The sequence below is a fragment of the Phocoena sinus genome, chromosome 17, assembly GCF_008692025.1.
Source record: "Phocoena sinus isolate mPhoSin1 chromosome 17, mPhoSin1.pri, whole genome shotgun sequence".
Lineage (NCBI taxonomy): Eukaryota > Metazoa > Chordata > Mammalia > Artiodactyla > Phocoenidae > Phocoena > Phocoena sinus.
In genome coordinates, this window is record NC_045779.1 from 13,757,844 (window position 1) to 13,771,442 (window position 13,599).

At 42.0% G+C, this 13,599-nt stretch overlaps 1 protein-coding gene across 1 annotated transcript in view; it reads left to right on the forward strand.

The window, feature by feature from the left end:
- The first annotated feature begins 3,007 nt into the window (after window positions 1-3,007).
- LOC116742710 (uncharacterized protein C8orf34-like) overlaps window positions 3,008-13,599 on the forward strand; it is a 110,087-nt gene continuing 99,495 nt past the window's right edge. Inside the window, 3 exon segments of the mRNA XM_032610548.1 lie at window positions 3,008-3,142; window positions 3,144-3,212; window positions 3,214-3,348. Coding sequence (XP_032466439.1) covers window positions 3,008-3,142; window positions 3,144-3,212; window positions 3,214-3,348 — 339 coding nt within the window.

Consider the following 13,599-nt stretch of genomic DNA (forward strand, 5'->3'; position numbering starts at 1 on the left):
AAACTCTTTAGTCACTTCTCATCACCCAGAAGATACAAGCCTGTGTATCTTAGCAAGTAAGACCTTTAATGAGCTGAACTCTGCTTACATTTTTAACCTCACATGCCAATCTTCCTCCATATCCACCCTATGTTTCTCTAATCACCAGGCTGTTTTGTGCCTCTGTGCCTTTGCATATGCTATTTTTTTTTTTTTTTTTTTTTTTTGCGGTACGTGGGCCTCTCACTGTTGTGGCCTCTCCCGTTGCGGAGCACAGGCTCCGGACGCGCATGCCCAGCGGCCATGGCTCACGGGCCCAGCCGCTCCGCGGCATGTGGGATCTTCCCGGACCGGGGCACGAACCCGTGTCCCCTGCATCGGCAGGCGGACTCTCAACCACTGCGCCACCAGGGAAGCCCAGCATATGCTATTTTTTTTAATGCCGAAGCCTGCAACGTTATCCCCATCCTCACTCCACCAATGCTATCTGGAAAACTTTAAAATTTTACTCTTCCTTTGACAGTTTGCTCAAACACAATCTCCTTCATGGAGCGTTCCTTGATTATTCGGGGATAGGTCATTTTCTCATCCTTCGGTATGCACACAGCATGTTTTATTTATCTATGTTAGCACCATGCATTATAATATCATTATTCGTGTATATGCCAATTGCCTCAAAAAGACTGAACACCTGAGAACAAAGACAAGGCCCTTCACCTTTGAATCGTCACTCCTAACGTAATGTCTGCCACGGAGAGCCTGTGCAATAAGTATTTATTTTAGGAATGAAGTCAGGTTTGGGGATAAATGGAAAGAACGAAGAAATGCTTTGTGGAGGAGATGGTATTTAAGGTAGGCCTTGAAAACCTTCTGAAATGTTTCCTGAATTTTAAAAATGTAATTTGGGGATGTCCAGTGTTTTGATATACGTATATACATAAATGTATATATCTTCATTATCTTCCCTTTACTGCTTAAGTATTTTGCCAGCAAAGCTTTGTCTTTTCCATTCAAGGCCCTAGATGCACTGCTCTGAGTATGGTGAAGGCTTAATAAGTAGGTTAATAGTCTGATTTAAAGAAGCATCTTCCTCAGTTCTCTTAGAATAAGGTACTGTTCTGATGCTCCAGTGCCACGTGTGGTGTCAAAAATGCCTGACTTTTTAGCTGAGTCATAGATGGCTGTGTACCATACCTAATAGCAAATAAAAATGTTGATATTCACTCTATATATTTAATTTCTCCTGAACATATTAAAAATATATATAAGTGAGTATGCCTTTGATCCACAACGGAAAATATGTGAGAATCCTGGGCACCTCACTGCTATTCAATGTAGCTCTCCCTGGGCAGATCACCTGAGTCTGATTGTAAAAGTATTAACTTGGGCATCTTTTCAGTCCAAATCATGTCTATTTCAGGTTATCAGTGATGGTTATGCTCTTAGGTGTTCTGGCAGAATAATAATCTGAATTATTAAATAGAATTAACAGTACTTTTGGGGATATTCTATTCTTAACTAGTGCATGTTTCTACTTAAGTAGTTCATTTAAAATACAGATGAAAAAACACTGGGACTTCCCTGGTGGCGCAGTGGTTAAGAATCCGCTTGCCAATGCAGGGGACACGGGTTTGAGCCCTGGGCCGGGAAGATCCCACATGCCGCGGAGCAGCTAAGCCCATGCGCCACAACTACTGAGCCTGTGCTCTAGGGTGCGCGCCCAGAGCCCGTGCTCCGAAACCTACAACGAAGAGTAGCCCCTGCTCGCCACAACTAGAGAAAGCCTGCGCACAGCAATGAAGACCCAATGCAGCCAAGATAAATAAATAAATAAATTTATCAAAAGAAAAAAGAAAGAAAGAAAAAACACTGACACCAATCAAGATATTATGAATTACAGAAATCCAGAAAGTGGCGAAAGAAAAGGAAATCTACTCTGTTGCAGTCTGCTTTAGGATAACTGCTCCCTTCATTCTAACTTTCATGTTTACTAATATAAATCTTTTTATTTTGATAGCACATCATGGTTAGGAGACAGGGAACTCGTCACTGGAGGCCTCAGTGCTTGCTTTTTTTTGTTTTTCGTTTTTCCACAAGAAAGAGCTTGTGAAGGAACCTCTGCTGTCTGGAGATCTTCCCTCGGAAACTGCTGCATAATAAAAAGTTACTGGCTAAATTTGAGGAGCTCAGGAAGCATCTATAGGAAACATCGTTAAGTGCACTAGCGTAGTACTTGAGATGTAGCTATAGATATATAGCCATAATTACGTGTGGGTTGTAATCCACATAATTATACGAGGATTAGGAAGGCAAACTGGGAGGGCGGGCTGGCTCACTTCCATCTCTTCTTCCGGTCAAAAGCTAAAGGTTTGCCCCAGCCTCTGGGCGTCTGCACCTTGGGAGTTTCCGGCTGAATTCTCCTCCCGTCGACTTGCTCCAAGCCAAGCCAGACCACCTGAAGGAAGGCAACTTCATGTTCGTGGCAGACCCTCAGACTCAAGCACCTTCTCACAACTCTCCCCATCTCGGACCCTGAGCTAGCGGGGCAGCGCAGCAGGTGCGAGGAGAGGCTCAGAAGGGGCGGTGGGGACGACCCCCTTTCGAACTGCCTTTGTAGCTGCCAAGGAGTAGCCAACAAGCGCCAGATTTATGTGCACTTTGAAAGAAGCACCTTCACCATTGGCTTTCGGAGCGGCGCTGTCGCTAGGGAGCAGCGGGCAGGGCGAGCAGCGACTGGGGAGAAGCCCGGGCGGGTGTTCCCGTAACCTGGGAGAGCGGGCACCCACCGTCGGCGCGGACACGCACGCACACGCACGCTCCCCGCGAGTTCGAGCCCCGCGGCCCCGGCCAGCCCGAGGGCGCCCCCCTGCGCCGTTCTAGGCAGAGCCGCGCCTCCCGGCTCGCCTCCCGCCCCCTGATTCCCGCCGCTGCAGCCCAGAGAGAAAGGAACCTGGAACCTCTGCTCCAGGTGCCCCCGCGCGGGCGCGGCGGAGAGCCGTGGGGCTCGGGGAGGAGGAGAGCGCGATGAATGAGTGCTCCCTTCGCCTCCGAGTTGTCTGAGTTGGCGGCGCCGCGCCCCGGCTTCCGGCTCTCGGCGCCCCACGCGCTCGCGGCTCCAGCGGCTGCAGCCCACGTCCGCGCCGGGAGCCGAGCTCGCCGCGCCGCGCCGCGCCGCGCCGGGGGAGCCCGGGCTCCCGAGCTCCTGTCCCGGCCCCGGTCCAGGGGAAAGCAGGGGTGTCCCCGGGCAGAGGCGCACGGCCGCGCGGTCTCCCGCACTCTCCGCGGCCCATCGGTCTCTCCATGGCCTCTCATCAGCAATCCCGGATCCAGGCTTACCTGGAGAAGAACAAGATCGGTCCCCTGTTTGAGGTAAGGCGCTGCAGGTGCGGGCGGTCCCGTTTGTCTTTGGGGGGTTCAGGACACCCCGGAGGGAAGGAGGGAGACAGAAGAGATGCGCGGGAGGGACGCCCCTGTGGCCCCAGTTCTCTCTGTCCGGGCCAGGTGTCCTGGAACGCGGCCGCGCGGGCGGTTCTTCGGTTGCTTGGGCGCGGACAGGTAAGCTCTGGAGGGACAAGCCTTATCCTGGCATGGCAAGTTTGAGGTGTCTGACTGTCTTGCACCTAACCACATGCACGGGGCCCGGACGGGCTGAGACAGACGGATGCACACACTCAGCCGTACACACGCTCACTTTCTTCCTGGAATTCACACTGTCTTGCGCGTTTTTCCCCAAACGTAGGCAGTAGTAGAACCCGTAAAAGGTGGAGGAAGTGCTTAGCAATGGGATGGAATAAGGTTACCTGGGAGAAAACTGAACTGGTAGGAAGTAGGCTTCGGTAGGTGCGGGCGTGTGGAATGAAATTGCCAAGCTGAGGCGCTGACATTGGTCTCTGGATGAAAGGAGTATCCTTTGCCTTGCGGCCCCCCTACCTGTGTTAGGGGGAGAGAGGGGGCCGAGAAAGGTTCGGGAAAAGCACACGCGTATTTATGGGAAGGAGACAGCTCTGAGCTGTTTTCTCTCGCCATCAAAGAATTGATGACAAAAATACAGTAGGAGAATGGAAAAGTGGGAGAACAGGAGAGAATGAGAACGGGGGACTGAAACCAGGCACCGGCAAAGCGTCCCTCCGGTTGCCAGGGCGCTGGGCAGCTGCAGAGGCCAGCGGGGAGGGACGCCCACGGTCCCCTCCTTTCCTGTCCAACCGTCCAGCTGGGCACGGACCCGCTGCGAGAGGACGTGGGAGGGTCGAGATCCCCGCCCCGCCCCCGCCAAAAAAATCCGTTATGGTCATACTTGGGCGTTTACATGACCGCGGTGTCTTAAGGCTGAAACGAGGCAGGAGGAAAGAGATAGCAGAGGATGGAACACCTTCTCCAGGACTGAAGAGAGGAGAATGATAACTGCAGAGAAAATAAGACTGCGAATTAATGTCCCAGCACAAAAAGGGAGCGGACACGGGTGTGATCGTAACGGGTTTCACATAACCAAGATTTGCAAAATCCCTTCTTTTTCTGACCAACTTTTAAGTTAACCATGTACTGTCTTGGGAGATATGACCATTATTTCAACTGAGAATCACTGTTGTATAGTCATAAAGTCCTACAATATATGTCTTGATTCTTCTTTTTGCAAAAAGTGTTAGCAAAGGAAGTGCATATACAAAAGAAGAGTAGAATTGCTGGAGCTACTAGAATTCCTTTCTTTGCCTTTAGTGTAAAGATTATAGACTATACACTGTATTTAAAGGAGAAATATAATAACCCTCTGTGGCAGTGTGTTAATTGTATCAAAAGGAACATAAAATAAATACATTTAGAGGGTTTCTTCTCTAGAATATAAGTACATTTTCCTAGGGAGAATAAATGAATTGTTTTTAATAGATGCTATTCTCATTTGCTGACTTTTATAATTCCCAAGATTCTCTCCAAGTGACAGTAATAGAGTTTGGAATGTATGTAAACTTTCTATATACATAATTAGGAAATAAATCCAACTTGGTTTTAAATGCTCACTTTTTCAGTTCCACTGCTGAATCTTAAGGGGTGGCAGAATTGTTTCGTAAAATCATTAGACCTCCTCACTAAAAAACAAACAAAGACAAAAGTATATGCTTTGTATTTTATTCATGTTTTTGGGGTAACATATTACATACATCCCCATTAGCTTGGATTGCAGTGATGAGTAGTTCATTTTTAAGGGTTGATGTGCACTTTAAATAATTAAAGGGAGAAAATGGATAAGTTCTCTTCTACTGAAATCAAGTCCTTATGCAACAGTTTTGATCATGAGAGAGCTTCGTTTTGAGAGTAGAATTACATGTACTTTACAAAACTGGAAAGTCTCCTCATACTTGAAAACCAGTGGAACTAGTGTAAAATGGACATATTGATCTATCATTCTCCTCAAAGCTCCCAGGCCTTTGGTTAATAGTTCTCATAAAAATTGCTTCAAGAGATCATAAGAGGAGCCTAGGAACCTGAATTTAGTAAGAAGTAGCACAAATGATGGTCACATATTTAATTCCTGGGCCACATTGTAAGAAACAGTGACATAAGCTAAAATCTCCATTTACCAATTACAAATTGAAATAGGTGGTACCAAGTTTTATTATCTGTGCTTTGTGGTGATTTTTTTTCATGCTGAGGCACTGACATTAGTGACATAGCTTTACTTTAGTTTTGAAAATATATAAGACCTGACAATATGTTCCCTTTACAGATTTTGTTAGCTAGGTCTGTTTTAAGAAAACTCACTGAAGCGAGGCACTTTAAAGAGAGCACATGAATGTTATTTAAAACAGTAGCAAAGGGCTTCTTTCCCTGGTGGCGCAGTGGTTGAGAGTCCGCCTGCCGATGCAGGGGACATGGGTTCGTGCCCCAGCCCAAACAGTAGCAAAGGTAACATATACTGGTATTGAGGATACTTACAACTCATTTTTTTTTAAACCCGTACAGTTTACTTAGTTTAGTTTATTTCTTACTTAGTTTATTTATTTCTAACATTTTATCATTTGAGAAGCTTATCAAAGTGCTGCACACAATATGGTGTTTCAAAAACTACTTTAGAGTGAAATTAATCTTGTTTCCAGGTGATTTAGAAGTATACATTTATACTACCTTTAACTATGTTTGAAGATATTTTGAGGCAATACAAAACCGTGCCTAGAAATCGTTGCATTAGAGTCTTGGGTAGTGATATTTTAATTAAATAGTATGAAGCTATAAGGTGAAAATGGCAATAATGACTTAGATTCCACAAACTCTTTGAAATGTTTGTAAGATATAATACTTTTAGTGCTCTCATTGGCTTGCTCAGGGCAGGCAAGTAGTTAGCAGTCTGGCATCAATCTGTAAGGAATGCTTGATGTTGCTACAATAAGTTAGAACTATAATCTTAATATAGATTTCACACATAGCTCCTCACTTAACTGGCAAGATGTGAAATGGTTTGGCTGCCACCGAAGTAGAATATTTTTGCAACATACGTAGGTAAGATACATGGGGCAAACATAAGACTGATCTCAAAGCCTAGGGCTAGGCACCTATCAGTCAAACAACTTGGTGATCAGAAATTCTGTTGCTTATTAGGATCAAGCCATCTACTTTGTTTATATTGTAAGCAGTTTAACTTAATTCTCAAGAGGTTATATGATGTGAAACGTTGCAATAAATTCATTATTTTTAATACAAAGAAGTATACAATTTTCAGTTTCTCTCCTCTTGTTAAATAGGATAATTATTTGAAAATTATGGGTTGGAATGGTGCTCAGGGCAGCCATATGTCTTGGTTCCGGCCTAGTCACACTCACAAGAGTGGGAAATCCTGCACCATCTGATATCACTTATATGTGGAATCTAAAAATTGATACAAATGAACTTATTTACAAAACAGAAACCGACCCACAGACATAGAAAACAAATTTATGGTTACCAAAGGGGAAAGGGGGAGAGGGAGGAATAAGTTAGGAGTTTGGGATTAACAGATACACACCAGTATATAGAAAATAGATAAACAACGAGTTATACCACAGGGAACTATACTTAATATCTTATAATAACCCATAATGGAAAAGAATCTGAAAAAGATGATATCTTGATAAATATATATGAATCACTTTGCTGCATACCTGAAACTAATACAACATTATAAATCAACTATACTACAATTTTTAAAAAGCAGAATAATGCGGTCTTCATACAATCTCCATAGAATTTTTAAATCTCTGTCTATTGAAGATGTGGCAAACTAAGTTCACTGCATTTTCCCAAATGTGGTCTGACCCACTCCAAGTAGAATGGAATCACTCTACAACCTTCTGTGTTTAGTACCTCTACTCACATAGTCTAAATTTGTGTTAACTGATTTGGCATATATGTTATGAGGTGGACTCATCAAATGCATGGTCAACCGTAGCAACCAGATTTGTGTTCTAAATGATATTCCCCGTTAAGTGGAACCAGGTATCCTTGGAGAAATGGTTAATTCAAGGCTTGGCACTGGGAAACACAAGATGAACCTGGAACATCTTATTACGCTAAAAAGTAAGGAAGTGGTCAAAGAATGATAGGAACATGTCCAAAGGACGTAGAAGCCAGCTTGAAGAGGCTCCTATTAACTAAATCTGGGACAATTTAAGAAGCAAAATAAAGAATGATAGTAACATTATCTTACTGTATAAAATAGGAATATTTCATTCCACACATTCATGGGATACATGAATGTGTTCAATTTATAGGGAGAAGAGAAAGCTTCACCTTATCGTAAGTACAATGCCAATTAATAAAACTGGAAGGGATGATGGAATTAGAAAATCACCACTTGGCAACCATCTTAGTAATAATTCGGGCAAGAAACATTAATCAATGCTAAAACTAATGGGTGAAAGTTGGATGAGGAATGAGATGTTACATAATCTCTAGTATCTTTCCACAAAATAGATGTTAATTATAAAAGGGAAAAAAGTAACTGTAGTGAAGAAACGTGGCAGATGCTACTTTACTCAAGTGTTGTGCCCCCTCTTGGGATGCATTTAAAACAACATGGCATCGCTTCTGTAATATTGCTGCCCATCATGCATGACTTGAATTGAATAATGGGAAAATATCTGATAAGCTTGGTGGGGAAATTCTGCTTATCTGGAGTCTTAAAAAATGTTAAGATCATGAAAGTCAAGGGAGGTCTCAGACTGAAGAGAAGTGACAAGTAAGTGCAAAATATGTTTCTAGAGTTGATACTTTTGCTATGAAGGACATTTTTGGAAAAGTTGGCAAAACTTGAATGGGGTCTCTAGGTGAAGGGTATATGGAGTCCTTTGTGTTGTTCATACTTTTTCTGTAAGTTTAAAATTATTTCAAAATTTTTAAAAATATTAAAAATAGAAAAGGGCATCTAGGAAATGAGCATTTACAAAATAATTCATCCATTGGGTTTCTTTAAACATTAAATTATGTGAGTGTAGTTAAGAATTGTTATCAATGATTTATACATGACAACCAATGAATAATAAACTAAAATTCTGAGTAAAGAAAATTTACAATTCTGGTTAATTAAGCATATGCATTTTCCTCTACTCCCTCTCAAAATTTTATTGAAATATCAGCAAAAATATTAAAAAAATAAATGCATAAGAGTGCTGGAACACAAGAAGAGGTGCTGAGGCAGAGATACTGTTTCTGTTTGTTTGTGAGTGGTGGCATCTCCTTTGCACCTACATATGATCGAGTGTCACAGAGTCAATGATATGTAGTGAAAATGTTTGCAGTTTCCTGGAAGGTACCTAAAATACATGGACTCAGCTGGGACATCTTCTCATATGCCTGTCCTCCTTCCTGCTGTCTGGAATGCCTCTTTGTAATATCTCCCTCCTACCCTTCTTTACTTCTTCCACATCCCCAGGCAACCACTGATCTCCTTTTTGTCACTAAGGTTGGTTTTCCATTTCTAGAGTTTTGTATAAATAGAATCATACTCTATGCTCCTTTTCTGGGGGGAAGGTGTATATCACTTTGTACTTGACATCATTATTTTGCAATTCGCCCAGGTTGCATCCTGTATCAGTAGTTTACTTCTTTTTATTGCTGAATTCGTATTTTTTTATGGATTTATACTTTTGTTTCTCTTGGGGACCTGGAATAGGTTGGATGGATCATAGAGTAGGTGTATGTTTAACTTTTTTAAGACATTAGCCACTAGTTTTGAAGCTTGTACAATTTTACGTTCCTACCAACTGTGTGTGAGAGTTTCAGTTGTTCACTATTCTCACCCAAACTTGATATCATCTGTCTTTTTAATAATAGCCATTCTAACTGGTTTGTGTGGTATCTCATTGTGGTTTTAATTTGATTTTACATTGTTGCCTCACTCTTACCCCCGATCTGAGGCCAATGTCAGTGAAGACCATGTGAGGAGCCTGGCCTCCTCCCACCCCTGACAGTAATAAGGCATTCCTCTCCCTCCCCATTGGGGTTGTGTCAGAAGAGGCCTAGAGAAGACTCAGGACTTGTGGTCCAGTGGTAACAAGGCCACCCCTGCCATGAAATCCGTGCCAAGAAACATCGAAATTAAATTTCTGGGGAAGAAAGACAAGAAAAATCTTGAAAGCAGCCAGAGAAATGCAACATTCTACCTATAGAGGAAAAAGCAATTAGAATGACACCAGATTTCTCATCAGCCCATGGAGGTCCAAGGGAAGTGGCACAATATTTTTCAAGTGCTGAGAAAAAAGAACCTAGGATTCCATTAGAGAAAATATCCTTCACAAATGAAAGGGGAATCAAGAGAATTTGTCACCAGCAGGCCTTCCCTAAAAGTATGGCTAAAGAAGTTCTCTAAACAGAAAGGAAATGATGAAAGAAGAAGGAAGTTTAGAACATCAGGAAGGAAGAAAGAACATGGAGAGAGCAAAAGTATGATACGTATTCCTTCTCCTCTTGAATTTTCTAAATTATGTCATGATTGAAGCACAATTATAACAATGTCAGATGAGGTTCTAAAAGTATGTAGAGGAAGTACTTAAGAAAATTGTATTATAATCAAGGAAGGGTTAAGAGGTGCAAAGAAGGTAAGGTTTCTATACTTCACTTGAACTGATAAAATGACAATACCTGTTGACTAATTGTATATGTATAATGTAATACCTAGAGCAAGCACTAAAAAAACTATACAAAAAGATGCCCTCAAAAACGGTAGATAAATAAAAATGGAATTTAAAAAATGTTCAAGTAACCACCAGGAATAGGAAAAAGAAAAAACTAAAGCAGAGAGAACAAACAGAAAAAAAATAAAGAACATGGCAGACTTTAGCCCTAATATGTCCCTAATTCAATTAAATGCAATGGTCTAAGTATACCAGTTAAAAGAGATTGTCAGAGTGGATTAAAAAACATGACCCAACTAAGAAACTCACTTCAAATACAAAGATACAGGCAGGATAAAAGTAAAAGAATGGAAAAAATATTATGCAAACATCAAAAGAAAGCAGGAGTGGCTATGTAAACGTCAGATAAAGTAGACTTTAGAGGATAGAAAATTATCCGAGACAGGAATTGTCATTTTGTAATAATAGAAGGGTCAACCCACCAAGAAAAAGAGCAATCCTGAGTGTGTATGCACTGAGCAGCAGAGCTGCAGAACGTGTGAAGCAGAAACTGATAGAACTAAGAAGAGAAATAGACAAATCTGTAATTATAGTTCAAGACTTCAAAACCCCTCTCTTGACAATTGAGAGAACAACTAGGCAGAAATTCAGAAACACCATAGAAGAACTCAACAGCACATCAGACAACAGGGTCTAGTTGACATTTGTAGACCGCTCCATGCAACAGTATCAGAATGCACATTCCTTTCAAGTGGCATGGAATGCATACAGAGGTAGACCATTCCCTGAACCACGAAACAATCCTCAATGGAAAACATACAAGGTGTTTTCTCCAACACAGTGGGATGAAACTAGAAATCAGTAATAGAAGGAACACAGGAAGATTCCTAAAACACTGGGAAACGGTGCAACACACGTCTACATAAGCTACTTGTCAAAGAAGAAATCACAAGGAAATAAAAACCCATCTAACAATGAAAAGGAAGGTGTGTCAAAGTTTATGAGACACAGCTCAAGCAGTGCGGAGAGGGAATTTTACAGCACTAAAATGCATAGGATAAAAAAGTGGACTGGGACTTCCCTGGTGATCCAGTAGTTAAGTCTCCGAGCTTCCAATGCAGGAGCCACAGGTTCGATCCCTGGTCAGGGAAATAAGATGCCACATGCCATGCAGTCAAAAAAAAAAAAAAAAAAAACACTTAAAAAAGTGGACTGATGTGTGTGACTGGTCTGAACAGGGCCTCTGCTTTCTATACCATTTTTCTGTGCACTCCCAATAGTACAACACAGTCTATCCAGAGGGAGAGAGGACCGTTCCACAGTGAAGGATGTGTGTGCATCAGTAATCTGCAGACAATAGGTATCAGTTCATATATTATGTCATGTCTTGTATCTAGAAGTAGATATTAAATTTTTATTTATTTATTTATTTAGGCTGCATTTGGTCTTCTCTGCTGCGCATGTTTCTCTAGTTGCGGTGAAGGGGGCTACTCTTTGTTGCAGTGGGCGGGCTTCTCAGTGTGGCGGCTTCTCTTACTGTAGAGCACGGGCTCTAGGCCCACAGGCTTCAGTAGTTGTGGCTTGCGGGCTCTAGAGTGCAGGCTCAGTAGTTGTGACGCACGGGCTTAGTTGCACCAAGGCATGTGGGATCCTCCTGGACCAGGGCTTGAACCTGTGTCCCCTGCATTGGCAGCCGGATTCTTAACCACTGAACCACCAGGGAAGTCCCCAGCATTACTTTAACTGTCAATCCTAAACCCAGTCCATTCCTGGTGGCAAGAATCAGACTGTCTATTATCTATTTATTTATTTATGGCTACGTTGGGTCTTCGTTGCTGCATGCGGGCTTTCTCTAGTTGCAGGCAGCTGGGGCTACTCTTTGTTGCGGTGCGCCGGCTTCCATTGCGGTGGCTTCTCTTGTTGTGGAGCACGGGCTCTAGGTGCGAGGGCTTCCAGGCTTCCGTAGTTGTGGCTCTTGGGTTCTAGAGTGCAGACTCAGTAGTTGTGGCACACCGGCTTATTTGCTCCATGGCATGTGGGATATTCCCGGACCAGGGCTCGAACCTGTGTCCCCCCGCATTGGCAGGGGGATTCTTAACCACTGTGCCACCAGCGAAACCCCTGACCATTTTTTGATTGGATTGTTTGTTTTTTTAGTATTGAGCTGCATAAGCTGTTTATATATTTTGGAGACAAATCCTTTATCCATTGATTCATTTGCAAATATTTTCTCCCAGTCTGAGGGTTGTCTTTTCATCTTGTTTATAGTTTCCTTTGCTTTGCAAAAGCTTTTAAGTTTCATTAGGTCCCATTTGTTTATTTTTGTTTTTGTTTCCATTACTCTAGGAGGTGGATCAAAAAAGATCTTGCTGTGATTTATGTCAAAGAGTGTTCTTCCTATGTTTTCCTCTAAGAGTTTGATAGTGTCCAGTCTTACATTTAGGTCTCTAATCCATTTTGAGTTTATTTTTTGTGAATGGCGTTAGGGATTGTTCTAATTTCATTCTTTTACATGTAGCTGTACAGTTTTCCCAGCACCACTTATTGAAGAGGCTGTCTTTTCTTCATTGTATATTCTTGCCTCCTTTATCAAAAATAAGGTGACCATATGTGCATGGGTTATCTCTGGGCTTTCTATCCTGTTCCATTGATCTATATTTCTGTTTTTGTGCCAGTACCATACTGTCTTGATTACTGTAGCTTTGTAGTATAGTCTGAAATCTGGGAGCCTGATTCCTCCAGCTCCGTTTTTCTTTCTCAAGATTGCTTTGGCTATTCGAGGTCTTTTGTGTTTCCATACAAACTGTGAAATTTTTTGTTCTAGTTTTGTGAAAAATGCCATTGGTAGTTTGATAGGGATTGCATTGAATCTGTAGATTGCTTTAGGTAGTATAGTCATTTTCACAATGTTGATTCTTCCAATCCAAGAACATGGTATATCTCTCCATCTGTTTGTATCATCTTTAATTTCTTTCATCAGTGTCTTATAGTTTTCTGCATACAGGTCTTTTGTCTCCTTAAGTAGGTTTATTCCGAGGTATTCTATTCTTTTTGTTGCAGTGGTAAATGGGAGTGTTTCCTTAATTTCTCTTTCAGATTTTTCATCATTAGTGTATAGGAATGCAAGAGATTTCTGTGCATTAATTTTGTATCCTGCTACTTTACCAAATTCATTGATTAGCTCTAGTAGTTTTCTGGTGGCATTTTTAGGAGTCTCTATGTACAATATCATGTAATCTGCAAACAGTGACAGTGACACTGTCACTGATCCAGGACCTCGGAAAAAGAATGGAGGCAAAAATCGAGAAGATGCAAGAAATGTTTAACAAAGACCTAGAAGAATTAAAGAACAAACAAACAGAGATAAACAATACAATAACTGAAATGAAAACTACACTAGAAGGAATCAATAGCAGACAAACAGTGACACTTCTTCTTCTCCAATTTGTATTCCTTTTATTTCTTTTTCTTCTCTGATTGCCGTGGCCAGGACTTCCAAAACTATGTTGAATAATAGTGGCGA